This window comes from Caretta caretta, chromosome 12, assembly GCF_965140235.1.
Source record: "Caretta caretta isolate rCarCar2 chromosome 12, rCarCar1.hap1, whole genome shotgun sequence".
In the NCBI taxonomy this organism is placed as follows: domain Eukaryota; kingdom Metazoa; phylum Chordata; order Testudines; family Cheloniidae; genus Caretta; species Caretta caretta.
Genome location: NC_134217.1, coordinates 14073491 through 14094353, shown reverse-complemented (window position 1 = coordinate 14094353; position 20863 = coordinate 14073491). Strand labels below are relative to the sequence as shown.

Here is a 20863-nt window from a genome sequence, read left to right as displayed (position 1 = left end):
TATGTATAAAGAGAGTATCTATAACATACAATCTGATGTCTTCATACCAGCTACTCTGATATTTGTTTCAAGACTACTGTGTAGTTAAAGGAACAATGCAGCAAGGTTAACATGATTTTTTTTTTTTATTTTTTAAGATGTCACTATTAACACACATTAGTCAAACTAGCCTAGTAATCCCTGAAGGTTTAACACATAGGAAGTCTAACATCCTCTAATATTTTATTAGATCAAAACCACCAATAAAAGCTTTGATTTTTAGTGTTTATGTAATAAAAGCCTAGTAAACCTAACCCTCTGCTCTCTCCTTGTCAGACTAATGTGTGCTTTAGTGACAACATCCATTTGCAAGTCAGTACTATATCATAAGCTGAGTGCCAATCTCAGCTCAGCCTTTCTTGAAAGTGCTAGTTGGAGTGAGTCACTGAACCCGCTATTTACAATTTAAAATCCTAGTGTATTTACAATAGAAACCAATGTATTTAAAAATCATTAAATATAGTGTTTAACTCTGCTATATTAGTTTATAGGAACACAGCTTACCTCTGGCATCAGTTTCTCCTGCTAATACTTCTGCCAGTTCCTTAAGATTTGAAATAGCTATTCCTGAAAGGAAAATAAAAGCTTAGACAAACCCTCCAGGCATTTTAGAGCCCTGGGAGTTACCATCCTAGGTGGTCTTCCTTAACAGAATTACTGCAATATTTAGAGATACTTCCATCCTCTCGGCTGCTGTTAAAACTTAATGCATATGTAAAACACTGAGAAGAGTCCACAAAAATCCATTGAGCAGGTTTACTTGAGTCACTGCTATCGTTCAGTTTTTACTAATCCATTGTCAAGAAGGAAACTGCCAGTTCGCCGTCTCTCTCTCTATTACATTCCCTCCACCTATAGAAAGTGTTTTGTGCATCATGGTCCAGAAGAATTAGGTAGGCATGGTCTTCTCTTCTTTACTGAAAGGCTGCACTGATCCAGGCTTTACCCATGACAGCCCAGACACCTGCATGCTTTTGCAGTGCTGATCTTCTGGCTTCTTCTAGGCAGAACAAAGTTAGAGTCAGAACCCACTAAACGGTGTTTAAAAAAAGTATATAGTTTTTTTGGTTGGGTATTTTTACACTTAGCAGATCTTTATACCCATCCCTGCTTTTCAGACAGGGACATTATAAGTGCATGCTCTGGAACCTAGCTACTATTTTAATATATGTTGATAGCCTGGCAATCTGAAAGCCACTACACATTGCTAATGCCATAGACATGCAAAGTATGACATTAGGAATCTCAATGCTGCAGTACATTTTTGCTACTCTACACCTAAAGCTAGAAGCTGGGTTGTTTTTTTTTTTAAACAGAACAGAACAAAAATTGAGGCCCATTCCCAACACCTTATAACAAGCATTTGCCATTTTTTCTACCAAAGTTATTGTAGTCAAAAGTAGAGTCAATCCCATTTACAGCTAAACAAATACACTAACAGGAAGGTGGTTTGTTCTGTGCTTTACTTCAAGTTGGTCCTACTACAGTATACTCATCCACTAGTATAGTGGCACTAGTGTATAGGATCCATGGTTTGAAGATGGAAGCAGCTTTGCTGAAGGTTTCTGGACACCACAGCATCCTAGTGTGCAAGAGGCTGAGGGCACCCTCCCAAACCCAGAGAGGATTCAAGAGTCCTAAATAAATAACCTTAACAGTGATAAAGAATGCCAATATTGTAGGAAGAGATCCTCAAAACTGATGAATGAGAGTTAGAAAACCATTTAACAGTAGAGAACAAGGTGCACCACTCCAAAAACCTTACCCAACTACTAAGCTAGATGTAGAAGTGAGAATGAGCAAGCAAAAGAAAGGATTGGAATTGAGGGAGAGGGTAGATTAGTAAATGGAGCTGGCAACAGGCAAGGGGGTAAGGCATCTTCTGAAGATTACATATTCACTTTAGCATCTAGCAAAGGAAAAAAGGGGGATCAGGTTGCAGATTTCTGTATTGAAAGAATGTGTCTATCCAGCATGTTGCTGTGGATTGTGTGGTAGACTCCACTTAGGCTTTTAGTATCGAGAGACCTACGTGTACGCCCATTATGTTATGTTTAGACAATGCACCAGTTCTGCAAGATGACATACCCCACTGGATGGGAGAGCAGTGGAAGTTTCACATGCTGATAGCATTGCCAGGCAGAAAGTTTAACTGATCCACGTGGGTATGAGAAGTGCCCCAATAGTGAAGCACATCCTTGGCGGTAAGCCAGTGGTTTCTTAATTCACCACAAATTTAATCTTGAAGTGTCAGCATGCTGGCAGAAGCCCAGAGAGTCTCCAGGAGGAAGGCAGCCCTGGAAAGTCTGAGAGAGACAGTGACAAGAGTCTCTGGTAATAGTAGCTGCTAGTTCAAAATGCAAAAAAAAAAAAAGTGGGGAAGGTGCCAGGAATCCACCAAAAATCAACTAAATTTTTTTTTTTATGTATATACATACACACACGAAATCAGCTGCTGGGTTGCTGGCTGCAATGTAGATTTCAGTTTGAGGGCAAGAGATCCTGGATGAAGTCCTCCCTCCTACGTGCTTTAAAACTCAACAGGCCTGACCCGGTTTCCCCAAGTTTTTTGGGCACAGACAGATGCCTCCTGTTTTGAAATAAGCTATTTTGGCTCACCACTAAAATCCACGAAGTCTCAACCGTAACAATCAGTAGTCGGAGTTAAGTAAAATTTATGTACAATATTTGAAGTTAATTGGCCAAGAGGTAGCAGAATGACACTAAAGATTGAGATCTCAGAGCTCTTTTTTGTTATTGGCATTTAATCAACTAAATGCTGTTATCAAGGTTTCTATAGAAAGCCTACTCTGACAAGAGTAGTAAGCAGCAAATGACTGCTGGAGACCTAGGCTTCCGTTTAAAAAGAATGAAGCCTCTCACTCTTTGAGGCTTGTTGTGAAGTTCAGATGTTGCCCTGATGTACCTCAGTGGTGGTGGTAAGTCCCACCTCTACCACCAGCACAACCCCAAGCCTACCAAGGCAGACTTCTCTCCTGCAAATCTCAGTTGTTCCATAGAGGAAGACTTCCTAATCTCTTTACCAGGACCCTCAGAGTAGGTGAGCGGGGGGGGGGGGGGGGGGGGGGGGGAGGAGGGAGTTCGTCAAACCAGAGAACTACAATGCATTTCTCAAGTTATCCTCCTGCAGCCTCAGAACCCACAGAAGAGCAATCTGACTAAAGTATCTGGTATATGTTGCCGAGAACACTGCCAAGGAGCATGTAGAGCCAGCACATAATTGAGACCTAACAGAGAACCTATGTTTAGGCCAGAGAAGACTAGCACAACAGCTGAGACTTTATGCATGGAGATGCAAATCTGAGCCTGCTGAGAAAGCAGCAGGGCCTGCCATCAGAGGCATCTCAGAAGATCAGCAGTCAGTGGCTGGTGGAGGGTTTTCCCCAAGTCAGTCATCCTGCAAATCTGCAATGCCTCAGTCCAGCAAGGATACCACCAACATAGGAATTCCATTCTCTGCAAGTAGATAAAGCTCTGCAATGCTGCACTTCAGAGTGCTGTCAGTTTTTCACAGTTGGTTCCCATGCACGGATGTGGTTCAGCAGACACTTCTGATTGAGTGGGGGCAGCGGTGTGTGTTTTTTGGGGGTGGGGAGGGGTGGAAGAGACCCATTGGAGATCCCCACCTTGGAACAGGGACTTGTCCTCATAGTAAATAAAACCCAAAAAATGAGAGAAAGCTTCCTCCATTTCCTGCCTTTCACAGCAAGGTGTGCTCCTGCCCAAAAGCTATCAGCTTAGCTACCCCTGATCTCCAAAGTCTAGAGACTTTACCCAGTAGTCCAGCTAGATGGGTGTAATTAGACTACATTAGGGTATGAGTCCAAAACTCCCAGAATCCATCGATATCACAACAGTAACATACCTTCGTTAGTACATTGTATAGGGAGTGACAGCAGCATCCCTAGTGACCAGGAAATACCATGGCTTGTGCTTCTTATTTTGTATATCATGAAGCAACTATGACATTGACCAAATTGTTTAGGGAAGTTATTTCTAGTGTTCTAGAACTGACATTTCCTGAGGGGAATAGCAGCAGCATCCAAGTAGTTTTAGTAAATCATTTCCCTCCTCCCAGAGTTCCTACATGTAATGCAATTAGAAAGTTCTGGAGTTTTGACTCATTTGTCATTAGGTAACAAGTCTCCTCAAATGAAGAAAGTGACTGTGTTGATGCTAAGTAGTCACCTGTTCAGGCAACAGGAGCACAACACTGAACATATCCAACCTCAGACAGGCTACCAGACAGTAACTAGTGTTAGTCATTAACCATCACTTCCATCACTTGACACATCTGAGAAATAAAGCACATGAATCTTTAACAGTTCCCAGGCAGCAAAGAGCTGTGTAGCCAAGATTATTTTGTAAGTGAGCTGCTGCGTGCTCTGTGCTTTTGAGACTCAAGACATTTACTTAACTGCCCAACTTTTGACACCCACTTATAAAAGTCTTATAGGTACATGTAGGATTTTATATAGAATACAAGCTCTTTACAAAAATAAATGAAGACCATCCCTGCTCTATAGTGCCCAATACATTGAGTGTTACTGTAGTATAAATAAGTTGGACTTTGTCTACATACTTTCTGAGTCAACATCTTCTCTCTAGCTTCATCATGTATAGCTGGATTCCATGGAGAAAAGCTATAGAAGAAAGCAGAAGTGTTACAAACTTCATTTTGCTTTAATGTTCCCTCACCCAGCTACCCACTTCAGAGGAAAAAAACCAGCAATGAGTGGGGGGAGATTTCTAATGTTACTCTGAGCTTTCAGTGAGCTGCAAAACCTTTTGTTTCCCCCACCAACGGCATCAAGAGAAAAAATACCTAATCCACAAAGTGGCTCATCACAGATTTCATCCAACATATCTGCTCAGTGTCAAGCACCCAAATACTCATTTCAGCTGATACCAACACCAAGAATTAGGAATTCACCACCAACGCTAAATACACTAATAGTGATTAGCTGACAGGTCCATCAAAATTAAGTTTCACAGAGCTATATTGCCACTGCAACAGTTCAAACTATGAGCATGCAAGTTCAACTTGTAACTATCTGAACACCAGATCTGTTCCTTAATGTGACCAGCTTATTTTATCAGTTATTCATTAAGCAAGCCAAGGGTTTAATGGATAACCAGTAAGGAAATTTACATATTAATTTAGCAGTGTTGTTGCAGTCATGTTGGTCCCATATAGGGTGACCAGATTTCCTGATTTTATAGGAACAGTCCTTATATTTGGGGCTGTGTCTTATATAGGCACCTATTACCCACCACCCACCCCGTCCCAATTTTTCACATTTGCTATCTGTGTCTCCAATATCCTGGGACTAGGGTTACCAAGGTGGATGAGGTAATATCTTGTATTGGTCCAATGTCTGTTGGGGGAGGGAGGGAGAGGTAGAGGGACTTCCAAGCTTGCATAGTGCTTTTCTTCAGGTCTGGGAAACAGTGTCACAGCTAAATAAAAAGGTGGAACAGATGGTTTAAGCGTAAGTAGTTAACACATTTCAAAGGACCATTCAAGATGAAGTGGCCTGTTAACAGCTCTCCAGACACAGGGGTAAAGGAGGAAAAAAGCTGGGGAGTTTAAGTGAGTTCTAGATTGTAGTAAGCTATAAATCCAGTTTATCTATTCAGTCCATGATGTTTAGTATCTAGCAATGTTATGAATTTAATGTCTTAGGCTTGTCTTTTGCAGATGTTGGGCAGATTTCCTTAGAGAATGAGGAGTGAGGTCAGATTGAGTCTCACTGCTTTGTAAAAAAGTGTTAACCCATTAGGCGATATGGTGTGTGTCTTATTTTTCTGAGAGTTCATTCAAGAGCGTAGCGATTGACTAGTTTCACCCACATAGTGGTTACTGGAGCATTTAGCACAGTGGATGAGGTACATCACATGTGATAGGCGTGTGTAGGATGCATGGATTTTGACAGGTGTGTTGTAGAGGAAGGGGGCATTGATCACAGCAGTGGAAATGTGTCTACAAGTTTTGCATCACTTGTTCTGCCAGGGTATGGTATCACTGAATTGGTATGTCCTGGTCTGTGGGGAACTTACTTCTGATAAGCTTGGAGAGGCTGGAATTTGACAGCCAGAGAAGGAGTGCAGGAAAGATTTTTCAGGATGTGGTTCCCATCAACTGTGGGTTGTAATTGTTTGAAGATACTCACTACAATAGGCAGGAACCCACAGCGGGTGACAACCAGAGGTGCAGTCAGAGGGGGGTTTATTACTGTATCAAAACAGCATCTCTTGGGATATCTGGGTGGCACATTCCGTGATTGTGTTAAGGTGTATATCCCAGACTTTTTCCTCAGAGCTTATTCTGTGGTATCCAAGTGCCTGGTTGTAGGTAACAGAATTCTTGGTGTGTCTGAGGTGGTTACTACATCTGTGAAGACAGGTGTGGTGATCAGGGGTTTCTTGTACATCGTTGCCTTTAGGGTTCCATTGCTGAAGCTGATCATGATGTCCAGGAAATTGATGCTAGCGTGGGAGTACTCTAGAGAGAGTTTAAAGAGATGTGGTGGAAATCATCAATGAGATGAGTCAGTCTGTCCACAGGATGAAAATATCAATGATATATCTGAGATACATTGGTTTTGTGGTGCATTTGTCCAGAAATTCTTCTTCCAGGTGGCCCACTGGGTAGCCATTCTAATACCCGTGGCTGTTCCCATGGTTTGGAACAAGTGTTTGTTAGTGAATGCAAAATTGATCAGGATGAAATGGATTAGTTGGACAGTGTGTTTGGGATGGATATCTGAGGGTTATCCAGTCTAGTAAATACTTGAGGTACGCAGCAATGAAATCATTGTGAGGGATGTTGGTGTACAGGGAGGTGATATCCAAGCAGCAAGGATGGTGTTCTGAGGGAGGTTGTTAATGTTGGAGTTTGTAGAAAGAAAAGGAGTACTTGTGGCACCTTAGAGACTAACCAATTTATTTGAGCATGAGCTTTCGTGAGCCACAGCTCACTTCATCATGCTCAAATAAATTGGTTAGTCTCTAAGGTGCCACAAGTACTCCTTTTCTTTTTGCGAATACAGACTAACACGGCTGTTCCTCTGAAACCTGGAGTTTGTAGAGGAAGTCAGTTGTGTCCTGGAGGAAACTGGCCCCCACAAAACCTTTTTTCCTCCTTTTATCCCTTATGACTGGAGAGGTGTTAACAAGCCACTTCACCTTGAATGGTCCCTTGAAATGCTTTAACTACTTATTCTAAACAATCCATTCCATCTTGTATTTAGCTGTGACATGCTGAATACCTTTCTCAGACCTTTAGAACTGTGCAAGTTCAAAAGCTTCTCTCTCTCACCAACAGAAATTGGTCCAATAAAAAAAATTACTTCACCTACCCTGTCTCTCTAGCAGTGTTACGCGAGTCTGCATTAAGCTTTTTCTCAGTATTAACTGTCAACTACCCTGATTCAGATGTGTGTATAAAGGGATTTTTGTAAAGGAGGAAAAGGAACCGTCAGGGTTATTAGACAAGAAGTGATGGCATACTACGACTTGGCATCAAAAGCTATACTGTGCTTGAATTCAAACAGCAGAACATATGGAATTAAGTATAATGCATAGGCTACTTACCTAATTGCATAGGGATCTTCTATTTTAGGCTGATCAAATAAGTGACTGCTGCATAGTTTGATACTGTCTACCACCTTACTTTTGAAGAGCTGAATATCTTTTTCATATCTATAAGAGAGACATTTCTTCAAACTTCACCATATGAAATTAGCAAGATGTAAAGTAGTCTTGGTTTTTCAAGATGATGGGGGAGGCTAGGGGAATGAGGTATTTTAAGTTTGTTCAGCTATCTGATGCTGTATACCATAAACAGGTGCTAAACAAATGATACAGTAAATTTAGCTGTTTAATCTAGACTCTGGCATAGGTATTGTGTCTGTAAGTAAAGAAACAAACAAAAAGCTTAATGAAAATGGAATATGAAGTTCTAAATACATAGCCAAAACAGTTTAGGAGGACACCTACAGCACTGCAGCTTCCGGATTCAAAGGACTTGTCGTATCAATCTTGTAGAAGACTCTGCGAGCATACATTAGTACTTGCCATATATGATTATGGTTTCGCCTAGGAAGAGAGTAGGTAGTTAGTGAGGGACAGAGGTTCAGCATTTCTGTATTAGACACCAGTACATTAGTACTCACCTCCATTTTGCAAATGCTCTTTTCACATCTAATTCACCTGAGAGGGGATCTACTAGTGGGTGGAAGACTGGTAGGTCGAACACCAAGCGCTGTGTTAAAGATAAAAGTTCAAAATTGCTTTAGTGAAATTACTCAAGCCTATGGTTAATCCGATTCATAATAAACTTTCACTAAGATGTGTTTTTAGGACCCTGTTAATGGGTGCCCAAATCCTTAAGGGGACCTCTGCCACTTTTGTTAGAAGCAACCTCTTGCATTGCTTGAATTGAGAAGAGGGGAAAAAAATTTTTACTTTTAAACATCTGACAGTATTGTGTCTGGCCAGTTCACTGTTTCCTCTTTATAGTTAGTTCTCCTATTGTTTGTGTAAGTTCCTACAGCAAGAGGGCAGTTAGTTTTAATAGAAAAAATGATTTAAAACACCAAAACTGGCAGAGGGACCTAGGAACAGGAGCAGAATTAATCATTTTCAACTCTTTTTTAAACAGTTTCCCCACTGATGCTGTCCCTTTAAAAGGGATTTAAATTACTTCTTAAAAGCGGTCAATTAAACTGCTTCCTTCAGGAGTTTGTGGCTGTAATGTTCTGCCATCATAAAAAAAATTATGAAAGCCTGGCTAAGCACATCTTCATTGTGCTCTGAAAGCAATCATATTGACCAAGGAGGAGACCAGTTTCATAACCAACAATATTCTGCTGCCAGTCCTAAAAAGTTTGATCCTAGGAAGGAACAAAAGTATTCCAGTTGTACAAAGGCACAGGAATAGTGTTTCATTTTACATATCAAAAGGAAACGAAGTTACTGAGACAAAGTAGCAGATGACAGCTCCATTCCCACCTTGACCCAAGCTTAAGAGTCAAGAAAATACTTTAAGTAGTCAACCACTCCTCTAAAGGCTACTATGATCCAGGAGTCATAATTACAGTTACTACAATGCAAGTCCTAAACCTCTAATAGGACCGGTCGAGCCTGAAAGTCAACCCCACACCCAATGCAGACAGTGGAGTTGCTACAGAGTAACAAGATGATCCTCCACGGACAGTAGGTAGCGTGTACAAGCCAGTCAGCAATGTGTTCCTAATCTTCACCAACCAGTGAACAAAGCCAGTCCCAGGAACTGAACAAATGTCATTCTCCAACTCCATAAAAGGAAACTAAGTTTCATGATTGTTGTTAGATCACTCCAGCACTTACTGGGCAGTCGCCATCTGGGTAATTGTCAGGGATGTAGACTGTAAATTTGAACACACCATCCTGGTAGAGGCCATGTCTTATGAATATTACTCCAAACCACACTGTAAGGGAGAAGAGTTGTATGAGTTGGTGCAAAATGCCTTAAATATGGTAAAATAATAGAACTACTCCTGAACTTACTTAATGCTGATCTGTAAGATGGCTGCACATAAACTCCTGGCAGCTTCTGCTTTACGACCAAAGTGCTGTAATAATAATCAGTCATTTAGGATAAAGAGCTGTCTGAGGACCGGATTAGCATATGCATTCTGCAGAAGACTTCTCAGTACACAAGACAGCCCAGTGCTGTGCTGCCAATATCTCAACAAGGAACTCTTAGAAATATTTTCCTTCCAATCCCAAGGGTGGATGTGCTCACGGGGGGAGGGGTAAGGGACTAAAGAATCCACTTTCCCTCCCCCCACCCCATTTAAAGGAAATTCTTATGCCTCTTGTTCCAAGGTTACTGGAAATGAATGTTTAGGAGGAGAGTGAAAATGACTTGACCCAGTGCTGACTTGTTAAATATATTACTGAAAAATGAACTTTCCCTCCTATAGTCAGTTTCTCATTTGTATGGCTCTTACACAGCAATGGAAGAGAGATTTTATAGACAATTTGACAGATTTGGGGCAGGTGTGGTGAAGGATAACTGCTTGTGGTTCTATTTTTTAATATTAACCAAAGCTTTAACTTGAAATTTAAACAATGCTTTCAGTCATAATCATGGTAACTACTGTAGGTCAAGGGCAAAGTGGTGTGGCAACAGAATAGGGCAAGTGAAGATGCCAACCAAGGAGGGCAGGCAAGTGCAAGAAATCATTTTAGACAAGTAAGGCCTCAGAGTACCAGGAGCAATAGGTGAGGGCTGAATCACTAAATCCAAGGCAAGAAAACAATGCGAAGTATGACCTGAGTTTTGACCCCTATTTTCTCCCTTCCCACTCCCCAGTCGTTTAAGACTGGTCATACAAGTTTGAGCTGAGCCCTCTACTTTGTGTCATGGAGTTACTAACTTGATGATTTTACGCAGTTCATGTCCAATGGATTACAACTAAATTTCTCCCCTCACCTTCCTCTATTGCTTTTGCCCTTTAGTAGACACCATTACATCATGGAAATAGCATTGCAATGCTGAGAGTGGATAAAAAGACAACAACATTTTTGCTGTTCAAGAGTGGGAAAAAAATTGGTATGTTTCCAACATTTAGTGTTTCCAACACCAAATAGAATTTTACTGAGCCATTCACTGAAAACGAATGGTTAACAGTATTCAGCTAAAGCAATTTATAAATAGGCTTCCCTGATTAGCTGGCATACTCACAAGTCTGTTTTAAGCTGAACACAGAAGGCCAACAATGAACTAGTGAACTGTCTGACTGTACCAGCATCAAAGTCAGACAACATCATTTGTTATAGTACCCTTTTTTAAAAAAAACCTTTGTTATCAGTGCCTTCCACTCAGGCTTTGATTTCCATGCCATCAGCAACTGCTTAGCAACAGGAAACCATTATTCTCCGCTGCACTCCATGACACTAGCATCTTAAATTGATGAAGATGTTAGAAACTCAGGTTGTCAGAAGATTAACTAGAGCCCCACAGCATGAAAGAGTGTATGTAAACTTTCTAAATAGAACTAAAAGCTTTTTAAAGAGCTCGCATCTTCAGTTTATTAAGATTTTTAAATGGAAAAAGTGTTTTTCAAAGTTAGTATTGAATCAGGGCTTAAGGGAATTGCATTCAGAAATCCGTTTCATAGCTGAGAATGCACCAGACGAAGTGACTAGACAAGTTACATGACTAAGAAGAAAAATTTGCAATACAAATGTGCATCTTATGCTCCCTCCTACACTCACGATCCCAGACTGATCCATGGAGCAGTGGTCCAAAGCACTTCCTGGTGATCCGGGGAAAGCTGACTAGTTACATTTCATTGGCTCCCCCCACCTCGTTATAAATTTCATGGTAAAATTCATTAGAAGATGGCTTTCCTAATATTGACTTTCCATGTAAGTAGACACTTTAGTTGCTGCACATTGATCACACATGACTGAGGAACAGTCCACAGTATGAGAAAATCTGGGAATCACTGATTTGGATAACCATATTTCCCAAAGGGAAAACAGGATACCATGTGGGGCTAGTCTGAAAACCCCACCTTTGCAGCTTGTCCAAGCACCCTGAACCCACCACCTCCCACGTGGGGCTGGCCCAAGCCACAGGCCTGAGCCCCCATCCCCATATAGGGCTGGCCCCCATGCCAGGCTGGAGCCGGCATCGCTGCTTGCCCAAGCCCTGCCTATCCCTTGTGCAGGGCAGCATTACCACTCCCCCACCACCACATGTTCATCCGCACCCTTTGACAAAAGTGGGCATTTGTCCTGTCTACTCTTGCCATCTGATCAAGCGGGCAAGAACAAATGGGACAAAAGCCCACTTTCGCCAAAAAAGTAGGGACAGCCAGTAAAGGCCTTAAAAAAAAGGGACCGTCCCGGCCAAAACAGGATGTATGGTTACTCTATCGCCAATACACCCGCCATATTAGGCGGTGGTGATTAGGAAGATAGGTTAACTAAAAGCCAATGAATGTCCAGCAGGAAGGTGCCATGCTATCTTTCATTTATTTATTTATTTTTAAAAAAGTATATTTCCTTCCTAAAACCAATTTAGTGTACACTTTTCATCTTATGAGGATGCCTAGCGCCCAAGATACCAAACTTAAAATCCAAATATACCTATGTACAAAAGGACCATCCAAAGCTATAGCCAAAAACAAACTTCAAAAAAGCAACTCCTCTCCAAGATAACTGATTATATTAATTTTGCAGGGTTTAGTGTTTAAATGAGCATCCTGGGTATGGTTTTAGAAGTTCTATACAAGAACTGTTTCTAAAGCTACTCCCTACAATGATATTTAAAGTTTTCTGAAGTACAAGACCAGTGAGATAAAAAGGTGAAATATTTTAAAACTAAAGCAACATACAATTCTGCAAGGAGAGAGTATTCCAAGTAGAAAGGCCCATAGGAGGCATGTGTTCCATTCGTAGACTGGGATGAAGGGGCAGGAGAAGCAGGCTTGGTCATCGGCAGAGCATTTTTTGGAATAGAAGGCAGCTGTTTCTTTGTAGTGGTGCGTGGAGGACTGGTTCTCAACTCTCCAGTCAGGGTCTTTTCTTCTGTTTCAGGTCTCTGTTAAATACATATACAATATATATTAGCATTTCAAGTTTATATTTTATATAACACTGAATAATTTAGGCTGCAAGCTAAAACTTCTATTCAATTATATACCAACAAAGTTGAATTAGGTTTGAAAGATTTCACCTTACTTGTTATTACATAATCATGGACTCCACACAAGTCACTTCCTTACAGGTTTTCTTTATTACTGGCACTGGCCGAAATCTGAGCAGACACTGCTTTAGTTTTTAGTAGGTGGTAAAAGCTGTAGATTAAAGCAAATTACGCCTCCACAGCCTCAAATTAGAAACTGACAGGTAATCTAACATCAACTTCCAAATCAGTCTTCATTTCTAATACTCAGTGTATTGAGATGAACCACTTCAATTCCACTAACAAGTCTCTCTGCAATTTAAATACATGAATGATTAGTATAGTAAAGAAGTGAGAGAGAGTGGAACATTCTGGGGCGATGAGTTCAAGGGAATGATGCCTTCCATTTCTGTAGGAAATGTTTGTGCTGAGGCAGGCACAACATAACTGAGTAGATTATACTAGCCTATCCTCATTGTTTGTAACCATCGCATTAGATAGCCTGGGCTGCCTACAGTCCTTCAGCCATCTGCACAGAAGAGAGAGATTTTACATGTGTCAGTTGTAAGTATTTAACTGGTTAATATAGTGAAAGACTATCATGCTTTCTATTTTACCCAGGAAATAATCACCACTGCACTTAAGTAGTCAGAAGGCCTGAGAAAGTGTTCACTCTAAGTACAGGAGAATTAGTTATGGTTCAGTGGGTAGGCCAAGACATAGACTTCTGGGTTACTGGTTAGAATTTAGACTAGTTTTAGTGATGGAAAGTTACCATGTGACTGGTGTCTTCTGTAAAAGGTCTGAGAACTGATCTAGTATCCACATCATAATCACCACCACTATAACTTTCACCATTGCTGAGAATTTTGGAAGCAAAAGACCGAAGAGGTCTGAGACTGAACTTTTAGTTGTTCTTCCTCCTGATAAATGACGACATGTGGGACAGATTGTTCCACACACTCCTGGGGAAATTCTGCACCACTGAGCATGTGCAGAATTCATGTCCCCTGCAGATTTCTTTGCTTCCCTGAAGAAAACTGACTTCTGAAAGGGAAGTCACAATAGAGGGCAGGCCCCCCTTCCCAGTACTGCAGGCATGTCATTTTGGGTGCCTGAAACAGGTAGCAGAGGTAAATCACCATGGGGCTGGGGATGTCCCGGCAGGTGGCTTCTACCCTGTGTGGGGCTCAGCTATTAGTCCCGGCTGGGCTGGGGAGGACAGGACTCTCTCTTCCCCTGCAAGGAGCAGCCAGGGCCAGGTCCCACCCAATACCAGAAGTGTCCCCCAGCTGCAGGAAGTGCCATGCACACGCATCCCACTTCCTGCCCCCATCACTCCCCAGCTTGGGTAAAAGGAAGAGATGGGTCATTGTACATGGAGCTGTTCCCTGGTCCACCCAACCCCCATGCATCCAGACTCCCCCTTGACACCCCCAACATGCAGACTCCTCTCCACTGAGTCCCAAACATTCTTCACCTGGACCCCCCTACAGAGTCTCACTCCCATCCCAAACCCCCACCCCCAATCATCTGGATCCCACACTGAACCCTCTTACCCAACACCTGGATCCCTCCCACACTAAGCCCCTCCACACTTGGATCCTGCCAGGATGAGCCTGCCTGCCCCACATCTGGATCAGGGCCAAGGCTGGGCATGTACGCTAGACGCTGTCCCTCTCGCTTGCTATCTTTGTGTGCTTAGCTTGCAGATACAGGGCCCGAGTGTATTCCTGAGGCAGGCCCAGCCTTTGCACTGTGTCGGGTCAGGTGCAGCCTCACCACCAAGTCCATGGGAGGAAAAGAGAGTGAAAGAGGAGGAAGGTGGTTGGGGGGCTAGGCTGGGCTGAAGGGTAATCTCCCACCTCCGTGCAGCCAGTGCCCTATGCTCCCCACTGCCATGCTGAAACCTTCACATTTATTTATTGACAAATAAACTATGCAGACTTAAAATTTTTGACAAAGGATTGCTTCAGACTAGTACAGGCGGTCCTTGACTTTACAACATTCAACGGACGGCACTTATAATTGATTTAGACTTTATGACACTCGGTCCCACAATGGAGTGAATTGCAATCCTGAATTATGACGTTTCGACTTACGATGCAATTTGCAGGAACCAATTATGTTGCAAGTCTGAGGACTGCCTGTATTCAACATCTCTTTAGTTTACTATCCATTTAAATAATATATGGATATTCCGTCTACCTTGCTCAGTACTAGAACTCAATACAGAAATGTCCTCACAACGAAGAGAGTGGGGAAAGCCTTGGCAAACCACTTCTAACAAGATGTTATGTAAATCTGAGCTGCTTCACTAATTTTTTTAAGAGGGTACATTCACTGTAGGATTATTCAAATTTTCAAGATACATACAGAATCATAAGTATTCAAACCAACAGCAACCTTTTCCAGTATTTTTATTCATGGCTTTTCACATTCATCTGTAATAGATCTATTTTATTTGCAGCTCTGATAGTTCTTTAAAAAACATAGCATAGAGGAAGAGCCCTCAGATCTACACTCAAAATAGGCCCACCCAAGTGCCCAACTTTAAAATATATAATTGACATGGCCCTAATTGAATGCTAGAGAGGCATTCAAGGTTAGCTTTTGGATTCACAACAATGACAATCATGACTTGCCAAACCTAGAAGGCAATCCATAGTTTTGCTATTTTCCAGCACTAGTCTGGGGTTGGGGAGGTGAAGGACCAGAGAATGAGAGTGAGAACCATGTTGAAGAGCACTCCCTGCTCTCTTCCCACAAAGAGTTGTGGATGGAAGACAGGTTTTAAAAATCTGACCTTTCAGAAGCCTGCTATTTGTGCTCATCTTTTATGTCAAATAGACACAGAAGTCCCAGGTACGCACCTTAAGTCCAACAAAGGTTAAAGCTTGGCCCAGAGTAACACAGCTGCAAGAACCTGGATAGACTCAACATGGTTCAAGTTACTAATATCCACCTCTTGATGAGGTAGTCATGGATTTCAGTTTCCCATGAAGAGACTGACTTATACTTAGGCAAACATTGCAGTATAATACTGCAAGTTAGAGGATTCAGTTTTAGACTCTGCTAACCAGAGCTACCTTCTGTTTACCTCATGGCTGTCTAGGTGACAGTCAAGAAACCCACAGCATTCTGATAACGCTATCTTGTCAAGATTTCTTTCTCAAGATGGATTCTGAGGCTTCATTTTAAGTCACTTAGATAGTTACAGGCTTTATATTTTGATAAATGTAAATCTGTATTGTAATATTATGCAGTACAGCTCGATGAGGTGATTAACAATGCATATATTATTTATTAAAATATCCACCTTGCGTGAGGAACTTGTAGACATGCTCCAGAAAGGGTTCATAACGTGTATCCCAAGTAAAGGGCTGCAAATGTTGTCTCCAGACCCTCTCCAGCACTTTGATGTCACTTTCTAGCCTAAAAACATACAGAATTAGAAGTTAAAAAGTGTGTCATAAAGGAAAAAACAAACAAGGATTTCAACACATTTGGGGTCAAATCTAATTAGCCTATTAATAGGACATGACAACATTCATTTTGAACTTCAGAAACATAAGTTTCTGATTTCAGAGTAACAGCCGTGTTAGTCTGTATTCGCAAAAAGAAAAGGAGTACTTGTGGCACCTTAGAGACTAACCAATTTATTTGAGCATAAGCTTTCGTGAGCTACAGCTCACTTCATCAGATGCATACCGTGGAAACTGCAGCAGACTTTATATACACACAGAGAATATGAAACAATGCCTCCTCCCTGTGTGTATATAAAGTCTGCTGCAGTTTCCACGGTATGCATCTGATGAAGTGAGCTGTAGCTCACGAAAGCTTATGCTCAAATAAATTGGTTAGTCTCTAAGGTGCCACAAGTACTCCTTTTCTTTTTGCATAAGTTTCTGAAACAGTAATCAACCTCAACTAGTTCAAAAGCGCTCCAAGATATTTCTAAACATTCATAAAAATCAACAGAAATCATATTTGAACATAAACACCTTTCAGCCATTCTCTTTGAATTTCTATCTGTACTCTCCTCTTTGCAAAGATGCCATTGGACAGGCCTGCAACCGCCCAATGGGGAATTCAAGAAAACTAAGCTACCCAACAAACAGCTAAGTCCAATTGCGGACGGCACTCTAATAGTCTATTCTGTAGCTTGGGCAAGTTTTTTCATCCCTGGTTTGGATCAGCTGACTCTGCAAGACTATATGCCTTTTAAGAGTATTAGTTTGAAAGTCTCTGCCATTCCCAATGAAGGAATTAAGCTTGTTGAGCTTTCATCATGTGTGTCATTGTGTTTTTATTTGCATAGAAATGCAGCCAGGAATAGATAAAGTCACAAAATGCAGAAGTTTCTCTGTAGCCTTTTTTTTAAATTGTGTTCCATTACAAAAAGCACACTATGTATTTAGTATGATCAGTGGTCCCAACAGAAAATACTCCAGTAGAAGTGGGAATTTCATTGAGGCACTTACCATTTGGATCCCTGCCTCTACTACTCCCCTTCCATTTAACATCAGTTTATCTACTTTAAAGAGATTTCAGCTCCTCTGTGCGTGAAGCAGTTCCTCTCTAGTACAGCCCATTTCTCCACCTCTTTCCAACTCTGAATTTCTCTCCCCAATTTCTTCTGTTTTTCCCCCCACCCCCAATCTCTAGTTATAGTAACTAAAGTATTTTGGTATGCAGTGTAGATGTAGCTGTGTTGACCCCAGGATATTAGGGACACAAGGTGGGTGAAGTAATATCTTTTATTGGAACAACTTCTGTGTGTGGCTCAAAAGCTGGTCTCTCTCACCAACAGAAACTGGTCCAATAAAAGATATTACCTCCCCTACCTTGTCTCTCTAAAGCATTTTGTAACAGTTTTATATAACTTCTATATGATTCTGTAGGATAATGATTCATGAGTCAATTCACCATTAATGCCTGTCCATTTCTTTTATGGCTGCTATAATAGCTTTTTTCCCAGATCAAATAATCACCAGTGGCTAGCCTCAGTCAAGACTAATGGTCCTGTTTTTCATTACACAATTTGATTACATTCAGCCAGGTAAGTTAGGAAATAATGCTCCTTTAAACTTAAAGCAGCACTTGTAAAAACGTGAAATTTCAACAAAATTTCTACAAAGCCATATCGGCCTGCTTTTTAAAGAAAAAAATCAATTCAACTAGATACAAATAAAGCATTTTATATCAATAAAACTTCAGCCACACTAAGTGTTTCACTGATTTAACTATGTAGTTACATTCAGTAGTTAAAATTGGTATATTAACAGAGCTCAGACAAGCCCTCAGATTTTGAGTCTTCTCAAACTTCATCCACTCATTTTCAAGCCATCCACCCACTCAGATTATGGCTTCAAAATCACATCCTTATGAATAGGTTCTCCAGCACGACCCCTCCAGCCAACAAATTTACAAGATACATTCAGGACTCAAGATACAGGGAATAAGCCCCATCCCTGTTTTCTCCCTCCTGCCCCCTCAAGCACACACTTCGGATTACAGCCCCCAGGTATTTGTTGATTATCATACACATTGTAAGGAGAGTGATCACTTTAGATAAGCTATTACCAGCAGGAGAGTGGGGTGTGGGGGGAGGTATTTTTTCATGCTTTGTGTGTATATAAAAAGATCTTCTACACTTTCCACAGTATGCATCCGATGAAGTGAGCTGTAGCTCACGAAAGCTTATGCGCAAATAAATTGGTTAGTCTCTAAGGTGCCACAAGTACTCCTTTTCTTTTTGCGAATACAGACTAACACGGCTGTTCCTCTGAAACCAGGTATTTGTTGGGATCAGATCATAAGAAATGCTGAATGAACAGGACTATTGAGACATCTCTGACCAGTCAAACTGGTCTGCAAACGCTGCTTCCTCAAGGCAGTATCATGACCACACCTTTATACAAAGGTCTCCCAGCGTCTCAGTCACAGTTCTCATGGGACAGTCCCTTCCCCATTCCCTTCTCACGCTTTACCTTTATTTCTCCGTCATTGCACACCGCACTAATCCACTAGTTAAGCTGCACCAGGCTGATGCGTTTCTGCCCTGCAAAGCTTCCGGTTCACAGGCACAAGCGGGCAGCCCACAGCCCCCTGTGCTCAATGGGCAGGTTACAGAAGCCGGGGCTGGGGATGCTCGAGCTCAGAGCGCAGGGAGGAGGAGAAGGAGGACACGGAGGTCACAGGAGAGCAGGCAGACGCGGCGAGCCGCCGGGGCGCGCCGGGGACGGCCGGAGACACCGCGTTTATAGCTTGGAAAACGAGCGCGTGCAAGTCGAGGGGGAAATAACGCCGAGGGCTTGTCCTCGCCCACCCAAGCCGGCGCCCCGCCGCCCGCTCCCCCTCGGCAGCGACAACGGCCGGCTCTGCCTCCCCAGCCCCCTGCCCCGCCGCACGCCCCCGGCCGGACCACCCCCGCCGCCTCATGATACCGCCCCGCACCTGTGAGGGGAGCGGGCCCGCCCCACCGCCGCGAGGCGAGCAGAGCCGGTAGGGCCGCCACCGCCGCCTGCCCCTGGCTCCCGTCCCACCCCACCCCGTGCCGCCAGAGCAGCCCCGTCACCTACCCCGCAGCAGCCCCTCCCACCGCCGCAGCGACCGGGTCTCTCAGCCCTCAGCGCGTTCGCCTTCCGGCGGAGACTGTCTCCACCCGGCCGCCGTTGTTGTGCTAACTGTAAGGAGGGGACCCTGCGTTTTCGTCTTTCCCGCTACCCAGGGGAACCGGGCGGGGCCGTAGCACAGGCGGGCTCCAGAGCCTCACTCACCCTCACGACTTCCCCAGACACTTCACTGCAAGCGCGGCCGAGTCCCCGCCAGCGCCTCCGTCCTCTTCCCCCAGTCCACAGCTCTGTTTAACCCCCGCCCCCAACAGCAATATCCGGCCGGCCTCTGACACGCATTGGCCGCAGAGCCAGCCAATCACAGGCCGACCTTTCCGGACAAGTGTTGTGACTGCGGTTCGATGACTACCACACTGGCCAATCAAAACCTCCGCCCCTCCTGTGACGCTCCAAACGCGGCCGCACCCGGTTACCAAGGTACGCTGCCCGTCGCCAATGAGGACGACGACGATTGGCGAGAGAACTTGAGGGAGGTTTTAGTGGGGCCATGGATGACTAGGAATGGGCATTGCTGCGATAGTGAGTGACAACGATTGGCTGATACAGGTGTCACTCCTTGGGGGCGGGGTAAACGGATAGATGACTTATTTCGATTGGCTGATAGTCCCGCTCTCTGCTATGCTAGCGATTGGCTGGCAGAACCGTCGCTTGCTGAGGGGCAGGACTAGTGGGGTCAGACGTGCCTGTGATTGGCGGTAGCCTAGCAGCTGCCAGGCGCTGGGGCGGGGCTGGGGATGTTCCACCTGCCCCACCTTTGGGGGACAGCCAGGCCCAGCTCCTTGCTCCCGGCCGCTCCTTGCAGCGCGCTTCCCGATTCCGGTCGCCTGCTGAGCCGCTGGCGGGGGGGGCTCTAGGTCGCGGGCTTCAACTGGGAGAAGGGAGCCCTGTGTCCCGGCTGGGGGCCTCCGTCGGTGTCAGCCCGCGGCTGCAGCTCGGGGCGCGCTTAGCGGGGGGACGCCGTGGCTTAGGGAGACCAGGCTCTGCTGCAGAGCGGATGCGGACTTGCGGTTGCTTTGTGGGTCACGCAGGGTCTGATGCCCATTTGCAGTAGCTGAGAATCCGGCCCTATTTCTGACATCCCCAGTTACACCCTTTCTTCAGTAGACTTCACCGCCCTTGCTCAGGGGGCACCGCATCCCGCGATTCTTGTAGCCTGCACGGGGTTCATGTAATCCCGCCCGGGGGCCAGTCGCCAGACCCTGCATTTTGTACTAGAGTATTGCTGTCGTGGAGATTTAAGGAGACTGCATCGTGGCTAGGCCATGGCAGAGAGAGTTATTCCAGAGGGCACGTTTTCCTCGGCAGATCTATTCAGATAGGTGGGCTCTTGGGACCTGATTCACCATTGCCCTGCATTGCATATAGTCATTTACATGACACCACTGCACAGTGTCAGAGACTGCCGTTCTGGTCTGGCGGCGTTTGACACCCACTCTACATCTGCTTAGCACCGCTGTACATTCAGTGACTGCAGGCTTAC

General features: G+C 43.7%; 1 protein-coding gene across 4 annotated transcripts; it reads right to left on the bottom strand.

The window, feature by feature from the left end:
• Positions 1 to 106: 106 nt before the first annotated feature.
• AKTIP (AKT interacting protein) lies at positions 107 to 19635 on the bottom strand. 4 transcript variants are annotated; one of them, XM_048870614.2, is made up of 10 exons: positions 19528 to 19635; positions 16065 to 16180; positions 12456 to 12661; positions 9613 to 9677; positions 9433 to 9533; positions 8238 to 8326; positions 8062 to 8160; positions 7657 to 7764; positions 4643 to 4703; positions 107 to 1036 (listed from the first exon to the last, which is right to left on the bottom strand). In XM_048870614.2, the coding sequence occupies exons 2-10, from the start codon at positions 16104 to 16106 to the stop codon at positions 929 to 931; spliced, it is 879 nt and encodes a 292-aa protein (XP_048726571.1). In that variant the 5' UTR covers positions 16107 to 16180; positions 19528 to 19635; the 3' UTR covers positions 107 to 928. The 4 variants fall into 4 exon arrangements, with proteins under 4 accessions (XP_048726571.1, XP_048726567.1, XP_048726569.1 ...); XM_048870610.2 differs by having other exon boundaries at positions 107 to 1039; positions 19528 to 19634; XM_048870612.2 differs by lacking the exon at positions 19528 to 19635 and adding an exon at positions 19330 to 19477 and having other exon boundaries at positions 107 to 1039.
• Positions 19636 to 20863: the final 1228 nt, after the last annotated feature.